Source organism: Panthera onca, chromosome E2 (genome assembly GCF_046562875.1).
Source record: "Panthera onca isolate mPanOnc1 chromosome E2, mPanOnc1 haplotype 2, whole genome shotgun sequence".
NCBI classification, from domain to species: domain Eukaryota; kingdom Metazoa; phylum Chordata; class Mammalia; order Carnivora; family Felidae; genus Panthera; species Panthera onca.
In genome coordinates this window covers 3,330,907-3,356,198 of record NC_138353.1, presented here as the reverse complement: position 1 = coordinate 3,356,198, position 25,292 = coordinate 3,330,907, and the positions used below count along the sequence as shown (strand labels likewise).

The 25,292-nt window shown below is 52.5% G+C and overlaps 1 protein-coding gene across 2 annotated transcripts; it reads right to left on the bottom strand.

The window, feature by feature from the left end:
* Positions 1-11,597: 11,597 nt before the first annotated feature.
* Positions 11,598-23,918, bottom strand: RDH13 (retinol dehydrogenase 13). Of its 2 annotated transcripts, XR_009615612.3 has the most exons (8): positions 23,717-23,918; positions 21,249-21,367; positions 19,544-19,699; positions 16,882-16,986; positions 15,748-15,960; positions 14,813-14,914; positions 13,151-13,549; positions 11,598-13,030 (listed from the first exon to the last, which is right to left on the bottom strand). XR_009615612.3 is itself a non-coding variant. In XM_060652611.3 (7 exons), exons 1-7 carry the CDS (start codon positions 23,779-23,781, stop codon positions 13,323-13,325), a joined length of 987 nt encoding a protein of 328 aa, XP_060508594.3. In that variant the 5' UTR covers positions 23,782-23,918; the 3' UTR covers positions 11,598-13,322. The 2 variants fall into 2 exon arrangements, 1 of the variants encoding a protein (XP_060508594.3); XM_060652611.3 differs by having other exon boundaries at positions 11,598-13,549.
* Between the last annotated feature and the right edge of the window lie 1,374 nt (positions 23,919-25,292).

Here is a 25,292-nt window from a genome sequence, read left to right as displayed (position 1 = left end):
TGTTATCCAGCAACTGATAACTTTATATGATATCAAATCTGAGCAAAGTGATGTTCCCTGAGCTTTACAGGTGTGTGGTGTCTTCATGGATGCAACAGCCTATTGCTATCCCCATTTTGGAAAGAAGGAACTTGGCATTCAGGGGTAGGAAACTGCTTGCACAAGTTCTCAGACTCGGCACATGTTGAGGTCTGGATTTTCTCTACTGTCTCTTTGCTGAGCAAGAGTGCTTTCTCCCGTGAGCTGGCCTCTCGGTAAATCAGGAAGCTGGAAGCAGCCAAGGCAATGGCAAATGGAAAGTTCCTGCGGCACAGGCAGAGAGAATTAATCCCTTATCTACGAGGAGACATGGGCCTGTGCTCTGTGTCTGTTCTCTGTGTCACTCTCAGCTATGTTTCCCTTCAATATTATTATTAGTGACCCTGGCAGATTCTTTCCTTTTTTTAATTTTGTTTTCTTTTGAGAGAGAAAGAGAGAAGGTGCACATGAGCAGAGGAGAGGGGCAGAGATAGAAGGGGAGAAAGAATCCCGAGCAGGTTCCACACTCAGCATGGATTCCAGTGCAGGGCTCCATCTCACGAGCCATAAGATCATGACCAGAGCAGGTATCGAGGGTCGGTTCTATACACACAATGGAATATATTCAGCCTTGAAAAGGAAGGACCTTCTGGCATGTGCTACAACACAGATGAACCCTGAGGACATTATCCCATGAAATAAGCCAGACACAAAAAGACACACACTGTCTAACTGCACTTGTATGAGGTATATAGAGAAGTCAAATTCATAGAATCAGAAAATAGAGTGGTGGTTGCTGGAAGCTGAGAGAGAAGAGTTGGGGAGTTGCTGGTTAACAGGTATAGAGTGTCCGTTTTGCAAGATGAAAAGTTCTGGAAGTTGATTGCACAACAATGTGAATGTACTTATCACTACTGAAACATGCTTAACATCAGCTAAGGTGGTAAACTTATGTTAACTGTATTTTACCACAATTTTATTTATTTTTTAACATTTATTTATTTTTTGAGAGACAGAGTGGGACAGAGTGCGAGCAGAGGAGGGACAGAGAGAGAAGGAGACATAGAATCCGAAGCAGGCTCCAGGCTCTGAGCTGTCAGCACAGAGCCCGACGTGGGGCTCAAACCAACCAACCGTGGTGAGATCATGACCTGAGCCAGTCGGACGCTCAACAGACTGAGCCATCCAGGTGCCCCAATTTTACCACAATTTTTAAACATAAATAAACAAAATGAAGACTGTGGGTGACGGATGGTGTGGGTCAACGGTTGGAACCAGTTCAAGGCTCCTGAGACTTATCCCACAGTGCACTCAGTCAGACTCAACGTGACTAGGTGGAAAGGGGAAGAAACACTCACCATTTTGTGCCCAAATCCTTTGGTCCAGACAACACACTGAAATAGAGATATGCCTGGTAAGCGATGTCTACCCTATAACTCAGTGATTTCCAAACACCTGAGATCAGGGCATTGCCTGGATGCAAGTTGAGTAAAAGTGACCAGATGGGTGATTCCTCAGTAGTTAAATGGCTCTAGGACCTCACAGAGGAAGAGTCCCATGAGAGGAACCCAAGACATGAACCTGAGTATATTCTCTTCCCCTTCTAACCTCACCAACTCTCCCTGCCGCACTCACCAAGTACAAGAAGGAAAATGATCCCCAGGGGCATGGTAGTGTCTCAGTCCACACCTCCCGGATGTGTCACAGCAAACTGGGCAGACAGTCGTCACAAGAAGACAGACCCACTCATGACACTCATGAGCGCTCTGGAGCTCAGAAGCCCTTGTCACAGGGCAACAGCATCAGCTACTACACAGGAAGGGAAACCACCGGTTCTGCAAAGTCAGGCTCTGTCCGCTCTCCTCCACCATAACTGGGTCCAGGCCACATGTCAGTCTGTGGCCTTCCTACGGGAAACTTCAATTCAGACAGTGACTCAGGAGATGGGGTTATTAGTAGCCATGATGGTCTGCGTGTGTACCACAGGAGAGTTGAGGGAGGCTTTGACAGAAAGAAAGTCAGAAAAAAAATGAATCAAATATATATCATCCACTGAGACAGTCAACAACCTGGGTGGTGCTGCAGGTGAAGATGACACTTGAAGGGCATCCGGCTGGTTCAGTTGGTGGAATGTGTAATCTTTGATCTCGGGGTTGTGGGTTCGAGCCCCGTGTTGGGTGCAGAGATTATTTAAAAACAAAATAAAAAAAAAAAAAAAAAGATCACACTTGATGGTTCAGTAGACCCAGGGAAGATACCTGGAAGAACGATTCTTTTTTTTTTAATATGGAATTTATTGTCAAATTGGTTTCCATACAACAGCCACTGCTCATCCCAACAGGTGCCCTCCTCAATGCCCATCACCAACTTTCCCCTCCCTCCCACTCCCCCTCAGTTTATTCCCAGTTTTTAAGAGTCTCTCTTTTTTTTTATTTTTTTAAAGATTTTATTTTATTGTTTTTAATGTTTACTTATTTTTTTATTTTTTTAAATATGAAATTTATTGTCAAATTGGTTTCCATACAACACCCAGTGCTCATCCCAACAGGTGCCCTCCTCAATGCCCATCCCCCACCCTCCCCTCCCTCCCACCCCCATCAACCCTCAGTTTGTTCTCAGTTTTTAAGAGTCTCTTATGGTTTGGCTCCCTCCATCTCTAACTTTTTTTTTTCCTTCCCCTTCCCCATGGTCTTCTGTTAAGTCTCTGAGGATCCACATAAGAGTGAAAACATATGGTATCTGTCTTTCTCTGCCTGACTTATTTCACTTAGCATAATACCCTCCAGTTCCATCCATGTTGCTACAAAAGGCCAGATTTCATTCTTTCTCCTGCCAAGTAGGATTCCATTGTGTATATAAACCACAATTTCTTTATCCATTCATCAGTTGATGGACATTTAGGCTCTTTCCATAATTTGGCTATTGTTGAGAGTGCTGCTAGAAACATTGGGGTACAAGTGCCCCTATGCATCAGTACTCCTGTATCCCTTGGGTAAATTCCTAGCAGTGCTACTGCTGGGTCATAGGGTAGGTCTATTTTTAATTTTTTGAGGAACCTCCACACTGTTTTCCAGAGTGGCTGCACCAGTTTGCATTCCCACTAACAGTGCAAGAAGGTTCCCATTTCTCCACATCCTCTCCAGCATCTATAGTCTCCTGTTTTGTTCATTTTGGCCACTCTGACTGGTGTGAGGTGATATCTGAGTGTGGTTTTGATTTGTATTTCCCTGATGAGGAGCGACGTTGAGCATCTTTTCATGTGCCTGTTGGCCATCCGGGTGTCTTCTTTAGAGAAGTAAGACCAATTCTTTTGTAAAATACATACGCTCTATAGTAATAGCAGACATGGAAAGACTCAACATAAATGGAGAAAGAAAATTTTCCCAGAATTATTGAATTCCAAAACTTATGTCCTGATTTTTTTTTTAACGTTTATTTATTTTTGAGACAGAGAGAGACAAAGCATGAACGGGGGAGGGGCAGAGAGAGAGGGAGACACAGAATCGGAAGCAGGCTCCAGGCTCTGAGCCATCAGCCTAGAGCCCGACGCGGGGCTCGAACTCACGGACCACGAGATCGTGACCTGAGCTGAAGTCGGACGCTCAACCGACTGAGCCACCCAGGCACCCCCTTATGTCCTGATTTTTAAAAAAAAATTCTGAAAAACAATACCCATCCCTTGGTCCAATTATCTCAATTTAGGTGAATTGACAGTTTCAATTTTCTTGGGATGGCTAGGAAAGTAGGGATCCGTTATCACTCTCTAATATCCATTTCTAGTATCGTGTGGTTTTCTTTGTGTTTGTCTTGGATAAGGTTTACAGAGTTTCTTGCATCCCTGGGCATATATATTTCATAAATTTCACAAAGCTCCCGTCATGATTTCTGCAATTCTGGAGCTCTTTTCTGCATGGCTCCCTATAGTCGCCTATCCTACTCTGAATTTGTAGAGGGCATGAACCCAGCTTCCTGAATTCCCACATCTACGTCTTGTTGAAATTGTTGTGTTCTGCTTGGGTTTGTACTCCCTGGGTAGATGTCCAGAGGATACTTCTAGGCACAATGCATCAGCAATCATGTGGCTAGACTTGTTTGTTTCAGTCTTTTGGATACCACAGTCCTGTATCGCGTGTTAGTATTAGTCCTGTACAGCAATATCTCAGAGTTATTTTGTATATTTATTCACCTTCCCTATTTTTTTTTTTTTTTTGATGAACAGGCAAGATAGGTGATGGCTACTTCATCAAGAAGTAGAAGTCCTAAAAATATTTTAATAGTCAATCTTTAAGCATGATTTCAGTTCCAGGGCAGATTTCTTCCTTTCTTATTGGGTCCTCTGTAGCATAAATCTGAAGGTTCTGTTATTATCCATCTTTTAGAAATGAGGAAATGGATACACACTATTGAAAGATGTACTTTCGTGGAGCACCTGGCTGGCTCAGTTGGTACAGCATGTGGCTCTTGATCTTGGGGTTGTGAGTTCAAGCCCCATGTTGGGTATTAGAGCCTACTTTTTTTAAAAAAAAATGTAATTTGGGGGGTGCCTGGGTGGCTCAGTCAGTTAAGCAGTTAAGAGCCCGACATGAGGCTTGACCTCATGAACTGTGAGATCATGACCTGAGCTGAAGTCAGGCGCTTAACCAGCTGAGCCACCCGGGGAACCCCTGTATCTGTATATTGAAGAGATATCGTCAGGGAGATTCTGCTCTTCAGAGGTCCCTAATGGTGTGAGGTATGGGGACAATTAATGGAAAGACTGCCCCTAAACATGGTCACAGCTTTGTGCCCTCCCTCCACATTAGGGATGGGAGTTGAAGGTCAGTATGGAGGCACAAAAATTGAGGACAGCTTGGGTATGAGAGAGAAACAGAGAGAAAAAGAGCAAAGAGAGGGGAGATTGAAATTTCCTACACCTGATACAGTAAAATTGTGAAGGGGGAATACAAAACCCTTATGTTCCCTCAAGGGAACTAAGCCAAGTACTGGCTCCATAATGTTGGCGAAATATAATTTTTTTTTGAGAGAGAGAGAGGGCCCAAGTGAGCAAGGGGTAGAGAGAGAAGGAGAATCCTGGAAAGGCCACCAGAAAGAGAATCCCAGGAGGGCCAGAGGGAGAGGGAGGGAGAGAAAGAGAGAGTGCACGTGCGCGAGTGAGCGGGGCAGGGGTAGAGAGAGAGGGAGGGAGAGACGAGAGAGAGAGAGAGAGAGAGAGAGAGAGAGAGAGAGAGAAACCCGAGCAAGCTCCACACTGTCAGAACAGAGCCCGACTCAGGGCTCGAACCCGCAGAAACCAAGAGTCAGATGCTGAACCGACTGAGCCACCCAGGTGCCCCCAAACATACAAGTTTTCTAAAGAAATGCTCTAAGAAACAGGACAGACATTTCTCCCCGTATTTTCAGCAGGGAGACTTAAGCTCTTGATTGTAATCAGTTATAATTGCCTTCACGAGGTCAGATATCCCAGGCATCCCGAGGTTATGCTCCCAATTTCGTGCCAGACCAGCAGCCTCCGCGCCTCCCCCGGAAGCTCCCTGCTGGCTCCGAAGTTCGGCCTGGAGAGGTTAATGTCTACTGCTCCCGTCCCAGCACACACTTCCCCCTGGAGGGATTAATGGCTACTGCTCCGGTCCCACCACGCAATCTCCAGACCTTCACCCCTCTGCCGCTGGTAAGCACCATGCTCTTTTCTATCTCTATGAACCCGGCTTCTTTAGAAACACATGTACGTGAAACCACGCAGCGTTTGTCTTTGTGACTGGCTTCTTAGCATAGTGTTTTCAAGGTTCATCCGTGTTATAGCAGGTGTTAGTGCTGCCTTCCTTTTTAAGGCTGAATACCATTCCAGTGGACAGAGCAACCACGTTCCCTTTATCCCTTCATCTCTTGATGGACGCCGGATTGCTTCCACCCTTGGGCTGTTGTAAACCTGTGAAACAGGTGGTGCAACAGTGGGGCAGTTCTTAGGTGCGTATCAACTGAGTTTTTGGGTTCTTGTTTCCTGGCTTATTTTGGTGGCTGTGTCTGATACATGTCTGCGCCTGTGTGTTTCTGTAAACAGGGCTGGCTCTCTGGGATGATTTGCACGGCTCCTGTTAAGCCTATGCCTAACTAATGCTCTTGGTTGCTTCTGGAAAGATTTTTAGTACAAGCGCGCTCTCTGCTGTCAGTGTAGTAAAGTGCAGCTTTTTACTAGCTGGCTCGCGCTGGGAGGCGGAGAAGGGGGAGAAACGTGATATCCTTGATTTGTTTTTCCCCTTTCTTCTTGAAAAGCCCTGAGATCCCCCTCTTTCTCCTTTTCCCCTTCGACATGCTATGTCCAAAAGCTGCCTCTCTCTGCTTTTACCGCTCACAGACTACAGTTGGTGCCCTGAGGTCAGTGCCCTGACCTGTCTGAATGCTTTTTTACTGTTTGCACAACTTTCTCTTTCAAGCGGTGGTTTTCGCCCAATTTGGGGCCTGCCAATAAGCACCTGCCTCTGTCTTTTGCACGGTTTTCCTCACTGTCTTTGTGGCATCCTCGTGATACAGCCAGGTGATGAGATTATGTGCAGGTATTTTTTTTTTTTAAAGAATGTGATAGATCTTTGTGTAGTGATAAAGATCTTCAAGGTCTATTTCTTGCTAAATGAAAGGAGAAAATGCAAAAAGTACATGACAGGATCCCGCCATGGGTATGCATTATTTTCCTTTTATTTATTGAACTTAATTTTATTCTAGGAATACATTCACATTGTTCAAATAGAGAAAGTATGAAACCAGAGAGCATGAGAGCTTGCTCACTGGAAATTGGTGAGGTTTTCCCTCTTGCTTTTACTTGGCATTGTTTTAAAGTGTATGCATTCTCTTCTGTTCTCATGCTAAGATGTGGTTTGGCTGTTTTGTCATTCTGCATTTTCATTTTTTCCACTTATTTTGAAACAAACTCACGGAAGAGGTTTTTTTTTAAGTTATTTTTTTTAATTTTTAAAAAAATATTTATTTTTGAGAGGGAGACAGAACACAAGCAGGGGAGGGGCAGAGAGACACGGAGACACAGAATCCAAAGCAGGCTCCAGGCTCCGAGCTGTCAGCACAGAGCCCGACGCGGGGCTCGAACCCACGAACCGTGAGATTATGACCTGAGCCAAAGTCAGACACAACTGACTGAGCCACCCAGCCGCCCCTACGTAAGAGTTTATAAATACAATACAAAGAAAAAATTTGTTTGCTGAACCATCTGAAACTATGTTACAGACCTGATTCAACTCACCCAAATACTGACTGTATTTCCTGCAAACAAGGACATTCTCCTAGTTGACCACCTTCCAGTCCTCAAAACGGGGGTATTAATACTGACCTCCACTGTCTTTGGCCGTCATCGGGGAGACCCATCCATACTTATGCAATTGCCATAGTCTCCAGCTACCCAGAAAGCCTAAAATACTAGATAAAAATCTTCATCGCAGGTGACTGACCCTGATGTCCACAGACTCTCCCCAACTTCTTACATGTACCATCCATCCATCGTGAGCTGGGATCTGCCACAGTCCAGGAAAGACGGGAGACCCAAGTCTTGAGGGGAACGAGCATCATCTCGGGAGACACCTGCGTAAGAAGGAACTGTGACCGCCGATCGACAGGTGCTGGTGTCTCCTTCCCAGGGCATCTCAGGGGAATTTGGGGCTCCAGATTTTCAGGTTTGTCCCCAGAAATGACTGAATCCCAGATCCCAGAGGGTCCCAAGGCTGCGTATTTTGCCTCCTTTGAAGCCCTGCACCGTCAGTCTGAGACCCTGGCCTGATTTCAGCGGTGTCACCCTCTTCCAACTGCTCTAGAGGACTCTGGGTTTCGTGGCACGTCTTCAACGGGAAATTGCCGGAGCGGTCACTCTGTTCCTACGGTTCACGTCGCCATCAGGACAGACCGCTCCTTGCCTTGTGAGTGGTTTCCATGAGGGTCCGTCAAGTTCTAAAACCACCGAGTCCCCTGGTGCCTGCCTTTCACCCACACGCCCTCCCAATAGCACAGGTGACAGCAAGTGGCTGTGATGTGCGAGGCTGGTGCTTAGATCCACGGTCGTGGTCATCCGCCGGCGGCTCCTTCCGCTCACAGCCCAGAAAGGGGTCCGCACGGGTCTGCACGAGGGGTTCTCGACTGAAGGTGACTTCCCTCCAGGGGACATCTGGCTGTTTGGGTGGTCACACCGGCAGGGGCGGCAGGGTACCACAGGCATCCTGGTGGGTAGAGACCAGGGATGCTGCTCAACATCCCACAGTGCCAGGCCCCAGGCGCCCCCTGCCCCACAGCCAAGAATTATCCAGCCCCAAATGTTAACAGCGCTGGTGTCGGGAAGCCTGCTTTTCGTCCATTACTTTCTTGGCATTCCCTGGGGGAAGGAGGGGTTTTAAGGGTTTTGAGATGAGCACATAAGCAGAGATGAACCCATTAGACAAAGAGAAGCTCTCCATTCTGTGCCACCGAACAGAACACGAGAAAGAAGTGGTCCAAATGGGTGTCTTGTGACCCCAAAGACACTGAACTAGTGTCCTCTGGCTGTCGTTTTAAATTAATCTCAACTCGGTGGCTTAAAATAACATCCAGAAGTCCAAAATGAAGGTGTCAGGAGGGCCACACAACCTTCAGAGCCTCGAGGGGCGTCTGTCCTGTGTCTCCTGTGGCAGCTTCTGGGGTCCCCCCACTCCCTGGTTTGAGGCTGATGGTTCCACTCACCGCCCTGTCTGCTCACGGCCTCCTCCTCTCTGCTCTATGTCCCCTCCCCTTCCATCTCTTGTAAGGATACCTGTCGCTGGATTTAGGGCTCTCCGCCCCCCAGATAATCTAGAGCGATCTCGGGATCCTTCATTTTGTCGGCAACGTAACTTTTTCCAAATTAGCTCAGATTTGGACAGATCGTTCAGGGGTTCACGCTTTGACGGGCTAGAGGTCCAGCCTCGGGATGAGGTTGACTTTGTCAAATGGTCAGATAGGCAGAAGGAAGCTTGGCTGCATCACTGAGCCCAAAGCCTGCCTTACTTCTGGACTTGTGCTGCTATGAAATAGTGTCCCTTCTTGCTTGTGACTGGGGTGAATATCAGCCCAGCTCACATGCTGCTTGTCTGCTCTCATAGCAGGCATGGGCGGCCCACAGAGCCTGGCCGAATCCCCAAAGCCCAAACAGCAGTCTGAAGGGTCTGACATGGTCGTGGGTTTCTTTAAAACAACAAACAAAACAAAAAAAAACATCCCCAAAGCATTACCCTCATGATTCGCTCTTCAGTCTGCTTATTACGTTGCCACCATCCTCTCTGTGGACTTGTGTGGGTTTGAAGTTTTTCTAGGCCAGTTTTGATCATCTTTCATCTATCTGGGGGCTATGTTTAGAGTTATGAATCACCTCAAAGCTTTCAGGAGAGTAGCGGGGGTTACGTTATTCGTGAGTCAACGCCCACGGTCCTTGTGGTTTCTCAGTTCCGGAAAGGAAGCGGATGTTGCTTGTGAGGCTCTGTGGCTAGAATCAACCCCAGGCCGAGTTGGACTTGTCTCCGTAAGAGCTAGGTTCTTGTGGGAGCGGCCACCCCAGTGGGCTGGCCTTCACGCTCCTTCCATTTAGGCCTGTAGCCCCCTGCCACGAATGTGGGCTTCTGCATCAGACTGGATTCCAACTCTTCTTGCTAAGACACTCCAGGGTTCGTTGGCTGGTTGGTCGGTTGGTTTTAAGTAAACTCTACGCCCAAAGTGGGGCTCAAATTCACAACCCCAAGATCAGGAGCCTCACACTCTTCCAACCAAGCCAGGTGGGTGCCTCCCCGGGTTGTTGGGGTTTTGTTTTTTGTTTTGTTTTTAAAGAGGCAGTAGTGGGGAGTTAGTGGTAACATGTGCTCGTTTCACTTGACTTCCTTGCAACACTGATGATGCCAATTTTGCTTTAATAGAAACAGGAGGACTTGATGGGAAGTGTCAGGGAAGCTCATGGTCCTGGGAAAGGCCGAGGAAGCGGGTTTTGGAGAGGATGGGGCGCCAGGGAGAACGGTGGCTGCCCCAAATCCCGAGAACCTGTTACTTTACGTGGCAAAGGGGCATCGAGGGGGCAGATGGAATTGTTGCTCTTGAGCCGGTGTAAAGGAGAGAGGTGGTCCCGGATCACTGGGCAGGCCGAATAGCCTCACCAAGTTCCTAAAAGCGGGGGAGAGGGAGAGCCAGAAAGATGGCCGTGTGAGGACTTGGCCTGTCATTGCTGGCCCTGAAGGCGGAGGAAGGGCCACGAGGCGAGGAATGTGGGGGCCCCTAGAAGCGGGAAAAGGCAGGAAGCAGATCCTCCCCTTGAGCCTCCGGAAGGAATGCAGCCCTGGTGACATTTTGACCTTAGCCCAGAGACCCGTTCTGGACTTCTGATCTCCAGAACTCTGGAGCGTGAACCACCCAGTCTGGGCTCGTTTGTCAGAGCAGCCGTACGAAGCTGGTACAGATAGGAGCCAGGGTGCAGGGGCCAGGAGCCGACAGACCTCTTTGGGACAAACCTTATCGGTCCTGGTGTCAGCCCCCTCGAGATCCAGATTCAGGGAGAGGGTCTGGTTGGTCTTGCTCGAATCACCTCCACGTGCCTGCTGCCCAGATACACAGAGATAAGGCACCACGATTGAGAAACCCACCCAAACTGGGCAGCAGGGAGCCAGGAAGTCTGTGCAGGAGCTTCCGCTTGCCGAGTGGGTGGAGGCGCAGGGAGTGACGTTGCCGAGCGGGTGGAGGCGCAGGGAGTGACGTTGCCGAGCGGGTGGAGGCGCAGGGAGTGACGTTGCCGAGCGGGTGGAGGCGCAGGGAGTGACGTTGCCGAGCGGGTGGAGGCGCAGGGAGTGACGTCCCCAGATAGCACGGCTCCGTGCCCTTTGCCCTGTGGGGCTCTGCCCCCCCCGCCCCCCCCCCCCCCCGGAGGCTGCTTCACCCATGATCTACTCACAGAGAAGTCACAGACAAACCCAAACTGAAGCACCTTCTATAACATACCTGGCCAGGACTCTTCAGAAGCGTCCCACTCATGAAAGAGGAAGACGGTTCAGCTTAAAGCGGATTAAGGAGACAGGACAAGTGATGTAACGTGTGATTCTGGATTGGCTACTGGGTCAGAAAAGAATTTCGGTGGTTTTCTTTTGCGCTGTAAAGGACATTACCATTGATAAAACTTCAACGTCTGTAGATTAGATGTGAGATCCTAGCATCGTCAGTATTATTTTCTGGATTTTGGTCATTGTACTGTGGTTATGTTAGCGAATACCATCACCTCCGGGCAAATCCTACACATATATTTGGAGAACCGGAGGTTTTGAGGTTACGCTCAGACTACCGGACTACCAGAAGTACTTTCCCTGAGACACACCAGAAGGGACTCTTAAATACCGAGAACAAACTGAGGGTTGCTGGAGGGGTGTTGGGGAAGGGGGGGGATGGGCTGAATGTGCAAGGGGGCATTAAGACCACTGGTTGGGATGAGCACTGGGTGTTATATGTAAGTGATGAATCACTAAATTCTATTCCTGAAAATCATTACACTGTATGTCAACTAACTTGGATGTTAAATTTTTTTTAATGTTTATTTATTTTTGAGAGAGAGAGAGAGACAGAGTGTGAGCGGGAAAGGGGTAGAGAGAGGAGGAGGCACAGAATCCGAAGCAGGTTCCAGGCTCTGAGCTGTCAGCACAGAACCAGACGTGGGGCTTGAATTCACGAACCGTGAGATCATGACCTGAGCCGAAGTCGGATGCTTAACCACCTGAGCCACCCAGGGGCCCAGGATGTAAATTTCTTAAAAATAAAAAAAAGAAGTATTTTCCCTGATCCCACAGGGAGAAATACACAGATTTTATGAGGATACACGCACACATATGTATGTATGTGGGGGGGGGGGGTGTATCCCTGTGGTGGACAGGCTCTTAGGGTAACCGCCCCCCCCCCCCCAACATGATTCCCACCTCCTGGTGTTCACACCTGCCCCTGGATTGCTGCACTGAGGCCTCAGCTCCTCTCTGGCCATCCCGGCCCCTGGGATGTCTGCACAGGACAGCTCACAGCTCCTCTCGGCGAGGCAGGGCGAGGGCCAGCACGACAGATGCCGATCAGTAGCCTGACCACAGAACCGGCTGTTCCGTCAGCTTGGCTGCATTGTTTTTGCTGGAAGTGAGTAGCTAGGTCCAGCCCTCTCTCAGAGGGTAAGAAGGACATGAACAGGGGGAGGTGGGGATCGTTGGGGTCCGTGCTGGAAGGTGCCAACCGGAGTCCGTTCATCCCAAACGTACCCTTCGGCTGTTGTGGTCTGATGTGGTAACAGAAAGAAAACTAACTGTACTTCTAAGGCTTTGGGCCGTCTTTAATGCCTTTCCACTCCCTCCCTCGGCATCGCTGGCATCGGGGGCACGATCATTCGCTGTTCTGTGGACGGGGAACGGCATCCCTGGGCTCCCCACGTACCTCAAATGTCACATTTTTTTAACGTTAAGGTATTCGTATCTTGATTACCGAGCTTTTTGGTGCCAGCAAGGAACACACAGCTGCCACTCACCACGCCGGACGATAACTCACCCACCACCATACCATCCTAGGAGGTAGTCAAGTTATTCTGCACATTCTACGGTGGGAGAAACCGAGGCTCGGACAGGCGACTGCGGGTGGGCACGGTCCCGCAGGGAACCATGAACTTGATCCTGTCCGGCTGACAGCTTTCCCAGGGGTGTACAGTTCGGCACCGTGGCCGTCATTGGCTCTCCTGCCGCGGCGACTGCAGAGGGAGCGGATTCCTCCCTCAGCAGTTCCCAGTGACATGCACAAGGCAGGTGTCTGATGGCCCCGTGCCCCTGCCGGCCGATGGGCCAGGTGTGCACCTGCAGCCGGGTCCACTGTGCCTGAGAGGAGGCAAGAGCCACGAGGGATCCCTACCGGATGGTGTGGACGTACCGGCCATTGGTCCTTGAGCAATACTGCCATCTAGGGGGCGCTGCGCGCACGACAACCTTGGTCTTGAGGCTCACACGGCCAACACTGCCACCTAGAGGGTGCCGTGGGCACGAGTGCCAGCACTGGTGGGTCTTGGACCTGTGGGGTCCACACTACCACCTAGACGGTGACGTGGGCATGGCAGTCAACATTCCTTGGCCAACACTGCCACCTAGAGGGTGACGTAGGCGTGGCAGCCAGAATTCCTTGGCAAACACTGCCACCTAGAGGGTGCTGCAGACAGAGCAGCCAGCCTTGGTCTGGCTGCTGCATCCAAGGTGATTCAGCCTCCCGCGTGCTTTTGACACCTGCTCCCAAAGGTTATTCTGGGAGGGGCTGTCCCCTCACTGAGGAGAGGAACCAGCAGACAGCTCCAAGCCCACCAGGCGAGCACTTTCAGCCCAAAGCCTCTGGGCTACCTCCTCATCCTCAGCTTCAGGGGCTGGAGGCTTCTCTTTGAATCCATCAAAGTACTTTCCAGAAATGCCCTCCAGTTCCTCTGCCACGGCCAGGTATGTGCTGGGCTGCGCTGCCAGCTGGGGGCTCTTGACCAGCAGCCAGAAGATGGGCCCTGCAAGGAGCCCACAGGGCAATTAGTCCACACACGTTCTGGGAGGAGGACACAAACAGCCCAACGCCTCCACCACGATGCCCAGGGCCCACAGAGGCCAAAAGTCGGACCGCAGGCCCACACGGCCCACCTCCAGGCCTTTGCCTCCGAGGTTCCCTCCACCAGGGGTTCCCTTCCCCGGCACTGCCCAGCCACCTTTGGGCCAGAGACCAGCCCCAAAGCTGCCTCCCCCAGCAAGCCTCTCCAGCTTTCCCCAAGAACACGGGAGCTCTCCCTCCTCTCCTTGAGCTCTGAGTCCTTACCCTACCTCCTCTTGCTTAAAATAACTTTTATTTATGAAATGTCTCCAGCGCCAGCCTCAACTTAGAATCCTTGATATCCGGCACCCACCCACGAAATGTTTTTCAGGACTAGCTCTAAAGTTCTAATTATTCAGCCTAAAGCTGGGTCAGACCCTCTGCCGGTTCTTTTAAGGGCCATCTCATCCTCACGACCGTGAGGAGCGTGCTGTTATGGCCCTCGCTTTGTCGTTAAGGAAACAGGCTCCGGGAGGGGAGGATGCCTCCCTGGGTGGCAAAGCTCATTTGGGGTGAAGCTGAGCCACCCCAGGCACAACCAGGAGTCCGCTCCATGGTCTCCTTCTCTGAGACCCGGTTTTCTCATCGAGCAGGATCTGGCCTGTTTCCTGGGGCTATTTCCAAGGATGGCAGGCTGGATCCACATGTACCAGTAACTCGTTCTCAGTACCCCGGAAGATACGAGGGAGGGGGCAGAGCCAAGCCCCGGAGAGAGTCTCTGAGCATGAGATACTCTCTGAAGGAGTAAAGAGATCACCCTTCACCAAGGTGGGTGGGCACCGTGCAATTAGTTGAAGGTGCAAACGGAACAAAAAGCTGGAGGAAGAGCCAATTCTGCCCTCTCTCTGCTTGAGCTGGGACATCCGTCTCCTGCCCTCAGACACCAGGGCCCCTGGCCTTCGGGCTGGGACTGACACCAGGGCTCCCCTGGTTGACAGGCCTCTGGGTTTGGACCGGCATACACCACCACCTCTCCTGGGCCTCCAGCAGACAGAGGGCAGATCACGGGGACTTCTCAGCCTCCGTAAATGCACGAGCCGATCCCTCAAGACAGGTCTCTCCGAGCATCTGCATATATCTTATTCTGTTTCTCTGCAGGGTCTGACTGATACGCTGAAGGGAGCTGGGCCCCAGGCGGGGCGGGCAGGGGTTCGGCTAAGGGCCCGCAGGCCAGGAGGGGGCTTACCGAGCGTGAAGCTGGAGAAGGCAGAGCTGTGCATGCCCGTGTGTCTGCCCAGCTCCGTCCTGGCCACGCCGGGGTGCAGAGCGTTGACAGTCACACCCGTGCCTGACGGGAGAGGGAAGGAGAGGGACGAGGGGGTGAGCAGACACCAGGTTCACGCCCCACCTGGAAGGCTGATGCCGCCCGCCCTCGGCTCCAGGGCCATCCCATTCCGCGTCCTCCCCTTGAATCCACATCACCCCCCCTTGCTCGGAAACTTCCACAGCAAGTGGTTTCATCTTGCAAAGCAGCTCTGTCACGTAACTGCCTAGAACAGGGCCTCCCGAACCTGAACGTACGTGAAAATCCCCCGGAGGGCCTGAGAGCCCCCAGCTGCCGGGCTCCACCCCCACCCCCACCCCCAACCCCTGAGAAATCTGAGGCGGTGGCTCGGGGTGGGGCCTGAGAGGCTAGTTACAGCCAGCTCCTGGCTGAATGGACGTGGCTGGTCCACAAATGCTCTCTGAGAAGCAAGGGCACAGGGCGGACCTTCCGACTTCGGCCCCCTGGACGCTGAGGTCAGATCGTTCTTCATCCTGTCCGTGGCAGGCTGGGCGGCTGCATGCCAGCAGCAACGCTCCCCCCACCTCCACTGCCCCAACGGTCTTCAGATACTGCCGAATGTCTCCAGGGGTGCCGACTCACCCACGGTTGAGGACCGCTAGCCCAGAGCACCAAAGGCTTAGGTGCCGGTGCAGGAGGAGCCGGGGAGAATGCCACGACGGACCAGTGACGTCTGCTTCGGGCACCGGTGAACATGGTGCCGTGCGTGTCCCGCCTCCACCTACTCTGTTCTGAGACCCGTGCTTGACCTCCCATGGGCCCAGCATCACAGGAGGACTGTTCCAGGCGCAGAGCTAGAGGAAGAGAGAGGCCGGCGAGGCTCGCCACACACGTACCCTGCAGCCGCCGGCTCAGCTCCTTGGTAAACAGGACGACGGCCAGCTTGCTCTGGCAATAAGCCGCTTTAGTGTCGTACGTCCTCTTCTCCCAGTTCAAGTCATCAAAGTCCATGTGACCTGCGACGTGGGCCAAGGACGAGAGGTTGATGATCCGCGAAGGGGCCGAGGCTTTCAGTGTGTCCAGCAGCAAGTTCGTCAAGAGAAAGTGACCTGGATGCAGGACAACAAAAAGGCAATTTTCCCTGAATTCTTACCTGGCACATAGGACCATACTGAAAACATTACCTTGTGTGACCCTCCCAGGAACCCGTGGCTCTGGACAGGGGCCAGATCCATCCCCCAGGGGACCTCTGGCAACACCTAGAGGTTGTGGTCGTCACAACTGCAGAGAGAGGTGCTCTGGCCATCGGGTGGGTGGAGGCCAGCCAGGCACGCTCCTAAATAAATGTCCTATAGTGAGCAGGGCGGCCCCGCAGGAAAGAAAGATCCAGCCCAACATCAAGCTCTGCACGAATCCTATGAGGTCGGTTGGTGGACGGACCGCCTTCCATCTCCCCAAATCCTTCCTCCATTTCTCCTTCAGCAACAGAATTTTCAGCCCGGCCCAGGGCTGCCCGGTGAAGGACTACATTTCCCAGACTTCCTTGCACCAGCATCGGTCATGTGACTGGGCCCCAGCCAATAGGACACCGAGTGATAGTTACGTGAGTTATGACCCTCCAAGACCTCGGCATGTGGTCTTATTTGGAGAGAGGGGTCTTCGCAGAGGCAATCAAGTGAAAATGAGGTCATGAGGGTGGGCCCTAATCCAGTGACTGGCACCTGCCCAGTACCTAGTTCCTCCTCACCCTTGCTAAGGGAACCCCTGTTGCATTCAGGGTGACAACAGGTGGACAGAGTAACTGAAGGACAGACAGACTGGAGGACAGACAAGGGGTCAAAAGGCCGAGACGGATGATGGATCTGAAGGACTGGCAGAGCACCCGGCTGTCAGCAGGCAACTCCCTGAGCTGCTGGTAACCCCATAAGCGGCCGCCCAGCTGCCCTTGAGAGTGAGGAGGACCCACAGAGGATCCCATTCACATCCCAGGCCGACGTGGACCCCACGGAGCCCGCAGCCTGAGGCCTCACCCAGGTGATTAACGCCAAACTGCATCTCGAAGCCGTCCTCGGTGGTCCAGTGGGGGCACCGCATCACAGCCGCGTTGTTGATCAGGATGTGCACGCGCTCTTTCTCTGGAGGACAGGGGTGAGGGCAAACGCGTCAGTCCCACGCCTGCGTGAAGCACGAGCGCAGCTGGGGGGACAGCACCCCCTGCCCTGGGCTGACCACTGTCCCCCAGACATTCACGCCCAGCCGGAGTCTGGGAACACAGCCTGATTTTGCAAAGAGTCTTTGCAAAAGTTATCCAGTTAAGATAAGGTCATCTTGGTGCCCTAAACCAACAGGACTCAGACAGCAACCCGCGGGGGGAATGTGCTGTGGGGACGGAGGCAGAAACTGAGCGATGCGCCTGCGAGGACCGAGGGCCACCCCCAGAATCTGGAAGACGCAGGAGGGACTGTCCTGTCTCAAGAACAGTGCCGCCCTGCTGACACCTCGATCCTGGACTTCTGGCCTCCACAACCGTGAAGAAACTGCGGCCTCAAACCAGTTTGCTATATTCTGAAAACAGACACGCCCCACCTGCAGCTCAGAGACGTTTTCTGAAAAGGGAAGAGGCCACATCTGCAGGGGCCTCGGGGCCTGAAACTGGAGGGGGGGGTTACTCGTGGGAATCCCAGCTCAGCAGGCAGCCGATTCCCAGCCCTGCCTCTCCACAGGCACAAGCGGCCGTCCCTTCCTGGGCCTGTTTCCTTGTCTGTAAAATGGGACGAATAACAGCACCCTCCTCCCTGTATCAGTCAGCTAGGGCCGCGTAACAACGGGCCACGGAAACATACTGCGTCCCAGCTCTGGAGGCGGGGAGTCCGGGATCAGCGGGTCTCAGGATTGTCTCCTTTTGAGGACCGTGAGGGACAATCTGTTCCTGGCTCTCTTCCCAGCCCGTAAACAACTGTCCGCCTTCTGTCTCTTCCCTCGGCATCTGTCTGTTGTCCTCACCTCCCTCTCCACGAGGACTCCAGTCATACCAGAGTAGGGTCTACCCTGCTGCCCTCACTTTCACTTGGATACCTCCGTACAGACCCTGTCTCCAAATAAGGTCACAGTCTGAGGTCCTGGGGGCTGTGATCCCAACACATCTTCTTTTGAGGGGACACAGTGGAACCCACAACACTCTCAAAGTGGTTTTTAGGTTCAGTAGAAACAACAGACTAGTTATCCAGCACCTTTTAAACAGAACCTCTATTTCGTTCTTTATCTGATGGTGGAGGGGGTAGCACAGAACTACCTGGAACCATCAGATGAAGGTTCAAATCCCCTGGCTCTACCCTGGCCAAGGCACACAGCTTTGCTCTGATTCATTTCCCCCTCTAAAAAGGGAAAACACTAAAACCTGCTGGGTAGAACAGGGGAGAAAAAGCACCACATGTATGACATGCTCCGATTATATCAAAAAGGCCCAGGGCAGGTATATATATCTGCTTGCTTCAGAAACGCACTAACAGGGGCGCCTGGGTGGCTCAGTGGGTCGAGCGTCCGACTTCGGCTCAGATCATGGTCTCATGGTTTGTGGGTTCGAGCCCCACATCCGGCACTGTGCTGACAGCTTGGAGCCTGGAGCCTGCCTCGGATTCTGTGTCTCCCTCTCTCAAAAATAAACATTAAAAATTAAAAAAAAAAAAAAAAAAAAAAAAAAAAAAAAAAAAACACAGTCTCCAGAAGGACACCCAAGAAGGGGTGCACCGAATACGTCTGAGGAAGAAGGTGTCTGGGAGCTAGCGGCAGGGAGATGGTTGGCTGTATCCCCGTTTGTACTTTCTGAACGTTTCCTCCCGTAAATGTCATTCCTGTTCCCAAACATAAGGACGTAAACCAGTTCTGAGGACATCGGGTGGGAAGCAAGACGAGAGAGTCACGAGTGTGATGCGGTGCAGAAAAATGTCAGCCTAGTCCCCGGATGTGCAGAAACACCCAGCAAAGAGAGCGTGAGGGCCGGGTACCCTGTGCTGTGCCCATCGTCGCGGCCGTGGCCCCACACAGGACCCCGCGCAGAGCCTGGATCCGACTCCTCGCTGCGTCCCGGGCGTCACCCGCCACCCCAGAGAGCCAGGGAGCCTCAGGAACCCGTGGAGAGTCGGCACCATTGCCCTTCACCAGGCTAACTCATCCCTCATCCCCCGGTACTTCCAACCTCATCCGGGCCTCTGCGTCTGGGGGATCTGATGCCGAAGGAGTTCGTTTTCCGAAGGGCAAGCTTCTCCTGTAAAGGACCAGACTGAACACTTTTGGCTCTGCAGGCCATACCGTCTGTCTCTACTGAACTCCGCCGTCGCGGGACTAACGCGGCCACAGATGATACGTAAACTAACGGGCATGACTGTGTGCCAATAAAACTTTATTTACAGGCACTGATATCTGACCTCCATACAATGTCCACATATCCAGAAAGATCACTCTTTTGAGTTCTTCCAACCATTTACGTAAACGGTTGACACGTAAAATACGTTAACATGGCCAGAAGAGATAAAAAGCGTATCATCTTCGCCCGCAGACGTCTGCCCCTGTCCGAAAACACGGGCCACGGTCTACCAACACCCCACGGTAGCCCTAGGACTTGGCTGGTTTAACTCACTCCTCAAAGCCTGGCCACCCCACCGCGCCCCTCAAGGCCGGCGTCCTCCCTCCTACCTTCGGTGATCTTCGCCGCGAACTCTCGGATGGACTTGAGGGAGGCCAAGTCCAGGTGCCGGGCGCTGACGTGGTGATTAAGGGTCTCCCTGCGAATGTCCCTTGCTGCTGCTTCACACTTCTCCATGTCCCGACAGGCCAGAATGATGTTGCCTCCTGGAAGCCCAGGACAGGATCAAGAATATATTTTTTTTAATCTTTTTTTTTTTTTATGTTTATTTATTTTTGAAAGAGAGAGAGCATGAGTGGGGGAGGGGCAGAGAGAGGGAGACACAGAATCCTAAGCAGGCTGCGGGCCCCGAGCTGTCAGCACAGGGCCCGACGCAGGGATTGAACTCACGAACCTCAAGATCATGACCTGAGCCAAAGTCGGACGCTCAACCGACTGAGCCACCCAGGCACCCGAGATAAAGAATAGTTTTTAAATCCTCCCCTCGGGGGACGCCTCAGTGGCTCGGTCGGTTAAGTGTCCAACTCTTGACTTCAGCTCAGATGATGATCTCCCGTCACGGTTCATGGGTTTGAGCCCCCACATCAGACCCTATGCTGACACTTCAGAGCCTTCTCTGGATTCTCTCTCTCCCCATCTCTCTCTGCCCCTCCCCTGCGTGCACACATACTCCCTCTCAAAATAAATAAAGATAAAAAAAAAAAAAAAGGATAAGTGGGTAACCTGTGTGTTGCGTGGATTAAATCTCAATACGGCCATAAAAAAAAAAATTAGAAAAATGACAAGAACCAGGGATTGAAGAAGGACAAGCAGCCACGGTGCGGACCGCGTGGATGTGTGTGGCTTACCCGCCCGCCCCTGGGCCCCGCTGTCCCTCACACGCTCCACAAGGGAACTCATGGGACGCGGATCCGTTCATCCTCTGCTGCCTCGGGACCTCGGGACCACGGTGGGAGTGTCCACCCTCTCCTGGGGGGGGCACGTGCCCCCTCCTTGGGGAAACCCCAGGGCCGGGGGGGGGGCTGCCCATCACGGCCCCCACCGCTCTCACCTCAGGGGTGGACAGGGGTAGACCCCACTCCGGCCTGGCCCGCCAGGACCCATTCCCCAGCCACCCCAGCCCGTCAAGCCCACAGAAAGTTTGCGATCTCCCGCAGCCCTCAAGCCTGCCCCGCCACAGCCTTCCCGCCCCCACCAGCGGTGGCTCTGGTCCTCCAGCAGCTCAGACGCAAATCCCTGACTCCTCCTTTTCCGGTGCCTGACCTGACAGGAAGTCCACTGATTGTAACTTGGAAGGAGACCTTCACGTGCTGAGCGGGGCAGTCCTCCCTCCCGGAAGTCCGCCAGGACCCCAGTCCGACCAGGAGAAAAACTGACCGGACCCAGACCGAGGGGCCTCCTACAAAACGCCCGACCAGTAAGCCTGGAAGAGCCTGAAGCCAGATCCTCACCCCCAGCCTCTGACCCAGGCCCCAAGCCAGCCATCAGGACGGAGTCGACTACCGTAAGGGAGCTCAAGGCCGGCACCAAGAGAAAAGCCAACACCAGAAACCGCTGGGTGTCCACAGCCTCCTCGGAGACCCAGAGTCTCCCTCACCGTGTTCAGAGAGGAGAACCTTTCCGGCCTAAGCCGACATGACTTTGGACCTGGACAACCAGATGGCCTTAGCGTCCCCCAGGAACGCAAACCCTCCAGCACCAGACCTCACACCCCAAGCCTCGGGCAGGGAAAGCAGGTGCCCGCTGGGGCCTCACCTCTTTTGGCCAGCTCCAAGGCGGTCTGCTTCCCGATGCCCGTGTTGGCGCCGGTCACAATGACGGTCTTCCCGAGAATGGTGGCCTTGCTGGGACAGGACCCTCCGGCAACATAGTCTCTGAAAGCGAGAAGCCACGTCGTCAGTTCTGTCCATCTGCACCCTTTGCTGCAGGTGCCGACATGAGCTTGTGTTCCCCAAACCGAAAGACGGAAAGGACATCTGGTGACTGCATGGGGGCCACTGTGACGTCACAGGTAAAGAAAGGGCTCAGCAGGGCCAGGTGTAGGGGAGCCTCTACGACAATCAGTACTTCATGAAGACCCGCTGTGTTCGTTTCCTGTGGCCGCTGGAACCAGTCACCACAAGCTCAGGGGGTTTAAACTCTGCTGGCGTGATCTAGGGCTCTGCAGGCAGGCGCCCGAAACAGGTCTCACTGGGATAAGGGCAGGGTGTTGGCAGAGCTGTGTTCCTTCCAGAGGCTCTAGGGGAGAGGCCGGTCCATGCCTCTTCCAGCTTCTAGAGGTGCCCACTGGCTCCTGGCCCCTCCGGCTCCTGGCCCCTCCTGTCCCCAAAGTCAGCCGTACAGTGTCTTCAAGTCCCTGACTCGGAAGGACCATTGTGATTGCGGTGGACCTACCTGGACAACCCCCCCATCTCAAGGTCCTTGACTCAATGGCATCTGCAGAGTCCCCTTTGACAGGTAAAGGACCATATTCCCAGGCTCTGAGCATTAGGACGTGCCCATCTTTGGGGGGCAGGGGGACCCTTATTCTTTACCCATATCCCACAGAAGCCAAATACTGGAAACTGAATGTCACCAGTGGGGGACTGGCCAAACAATGCCATCTCCATATGAGAGAAGGGAGCTGTACAAGACGGAAACCACCAGCCACCTGGGGCTAAGTTTTTATTTAAATTAAAAATAAGGGCACCTCTGGGGCACCCAGGTGGCTCAATGGGTTGAGCGTCCGACTTTGGCTCAGGTCATGCTCTCACGGTTCGTGGGTTCGAGCCCCACGTCGGGCTCTGTGCTGACAGCTCAGAGCCTGGAGCCTGCTTCGGATTCTGTGTCTCCGTCTCTCTCTGCCCCTCCCCTGCTCGCACCCTGTCTCTCAAAAATAAAGATTAAAAAACATTAAAAAAAAAAAAAATAGGGGCGCCAGGCTGGCTCAGTTGGAAAAGCAAGCGACTCTTGATCTTGGGGTCGTGAATTCAAGCCCCACGTTGGGTGTAGCAATTACTTAAACAAATAAACTTTTTAAAAATAATGAAGAATAAATAGCCATACTTTTCCAATCACTTTCAGGCCTCCCAGCCAATCTCTTGTATTGTGTAACTGTAATAAAATGATATATTGCTGGGGCGCCTGGGTGGCTCAGTCAGTTGAGCGTCCGACTCAATTTTGGCTCTGGTCCTGATCTCACGGTCTTGAGATCAAGCCCCTCCACTGGCTCTGTGCTGAGCGTGGAGCCTGCTTAGGGTCCTCTCTCCTTCCCGCTGCCCCTCCCCTACTCCTGCACCTCTCCCTCTCAAAAATAAACAAATTTTTTTTTTTTTAAATTACATATTGCTGGGCATCTAGGTGGCTTGATCATTAAGCGTCTGACTTCAGCTCAGATCATGATCTCATAGTTTGTGAGTTTGAGTCCCCGCCCGCATGGCATGGGCTCCAGGCCCTCTTGGGATGAACACGAGCCCCACTTTGGGTGAGCCCTGCTTCTCTCTCCTCTCTCTCTCTGCCCCTTGCTCACTTCGACCCCCTCTCTCTCCCTCTCTCTGAAAAAAAGGAATTATATATTACTAATTCTTTTCTTTTTAATTGCGGTAAGAACACTTAACGTGATTTACACCCTCTTAATAAGTTCTTGAGTGTACAATATAACACCATATTGTTAATTACAGGCACGATGCAACTATACTTTAAGTGCTATCTATCATAACGAACAGCACAAATATAAAACACTTCCATCAGCATCGGAAGCTCTCCGAGGCAGTGCTGCTATGGAATACTGGGTTCGCTGGGTTTTCTGTGGGTTCGCCCAGGAGAGACAAGTATATAATCCATGCAGTTCAATCTGGTCATGCACTGTGTTGGGCAATTCAGTTTGCGTCTCCGATTTCGGATAAGAGAGCTTAAGGTGGCACACATTTTCCTTGCACCAGGGCCAGCACATGACTACGGAGACCATTCAATAAGTGTCCGCAGGACGGATTCAATAATCGATGACAAGCACGGAAGCAATTAGACCAGCAGGTTCACGAGGGCCCGGATCCGCCCCCTTCCTCGGAGTGACCTTGGGCTGTGACCTGCCCACGGGGGCCTACCTAGGTTTGCCCCCCAACACTGTCTGGGGGCGGGGCTGGTCGGGTGAGCTGGAGGAGTCCTAGGCCGGCGACCACCAAGCAACCTCTCCCCAGCCTTCCCCCCTCGCGGCTGCCGGCGGCCCACCAGCAGAGCGCACTCACCGGAGCAGCACGGCGCCACCCGCCACCGTGCCCAGCACGGAGAGCGGCAGGAGGTAGCGGTTCATGCCGGGTAGGAGCGGGGGTCGGATGCGGAGCCCCGCCTCCCTCCCCCAGATCCGCCGCTGGATCGCCCCTGGGACCGCTCAGCCCGCGACCCACGTGGGGAAGGCCTGGCCGTCTGGGACTCAGGCTTCCGGGAAGAGGCGGGGCGTCTCGGGAGCGGGGCTTCTAGGGGCGGGGCTTCCAAGGCGGGACCTATGAGAATGGGCCCTGGCGCCGCTGCGGCTGGGAATGGTAGTTTCCGGGGCGGTGGGCGTGGCCGTGGCCTAGGGGCGGGGCATGAGGGGCTGGGCCAGTGCGCGGGTCCAATGAAGTCAAATTTGCTCAGCTACCAGGCGCGGCGGGGTTCTTCTGTAACACGAGGGTTACGATCCTGCTGCTGCGGTTTCTGCCACCGCTTCCAGGCTGTCCTCCTCTGTGTGTCTTTCAGATATGTCAGCCTGTTTCCCACCTAAAATGCGTGTTCACCAGTAGTACCTTCCTCACAGACATTATGAGAGAATTTGAGAACTTCAGTGCTTAGAAACTAGGATTTAGTACCTTGGGGGTTCCCAAACCCCTGGGGTCCTTGAGGAAGGAGATCAAGGCGTGGACTCCTGGTCTGACCGAGGAGGGGGTAGGGACTGGATTCCCAGTTCTGAAGGAGAAGCGTCCGGGGATCAGAATTCCCCAGGTCTGAGGGAGGAGGTGGTGGGGGTCTGGACCCCTGGGTCTGAAGGAGGAGGGGCTGTGGGCCTGGACTCCTGGGTCTGAGGGAGGAAGGGCCAGGGCCTGGACTCCTGGTTTGAGGGAGGTGGGGATGAGGGTCAGAACTCTTGGGTCTGAGGCAGTCTAGGGATCTAGACTGCTGGGTCTGAGGGAAGAGGGGCTGGAGGCTTGGACCCCTGGATAATTTATTGTAAATTCATACAATGGGTCGTTATTGCATAAAAAGAATGAACCGCTGGCAGTTGCCGCAACACGGATGAAGGACAAAAGCATCATTCTGAATGTAAGAAGCCAGACACCAGATTGCATGCCGTGTGACCGCAGTTAGAGGCATTCCAGGGAAGGCAAGACTATAGGGGAAGACAGGATCTGCGGGGCCAGGGGTGGAGGAAGTGATCACCAGAAAGGGAACTTCTTCCGGTTTTGGAAATAGTCTCTGTGGCAACCCTACTGGCGGTTATACGCATGACTACATACATTTGTGAAATGTTACCAGCACGTTCACTTAAAAATAGTGAATTTTATTGCATGTAAATCGTCCCACAATAAAGCTGACTGAAAGAAAAACTGAAAATTGGTTTACAACTTGGTTTTGGAAATTACTTGACCGCAAGTAACTCATTTGATTTATGATTAGATCGCATTTGTCTGCAATCAACAGACATGCTTGAGAATTCTTAGGAGGTGAGAAAAATCTGGCTGATAAATTGTTTCCAAATGTCCCAAGAGATTTTTGAATATTGGATTGGACGACAAATCTGATGTAACGTTTTGTAGGTATAGAATGAAATGTATTCACTTTGGGTCT

Bases quoted from the DNA above. Each gene is read 5' to 3' on its own strand.
- RDH13 (XM_060652611.3), bottom strand. From the start codon at position 23,781: ATGAACCGCTACCTCCTGCCGCTCTCCGTGCTGGGCACGGTGGCGGGT. The intron at 21,368-23,716 runs GTGAGTGCGCTC...TCTCGCTTTCAG, and splicing joins GGTGGCGCCGTGCTGCTCCG to AGACTATGTTGCCGGAGGGT. The intron at 14,915-15,747 runs GTACGTGTGTGG...CTCTCCCGTCAG, and splicing joins GCTGAGCCGGCGGCTGCAGG to GCACGGGTGTGACTGTCAAC.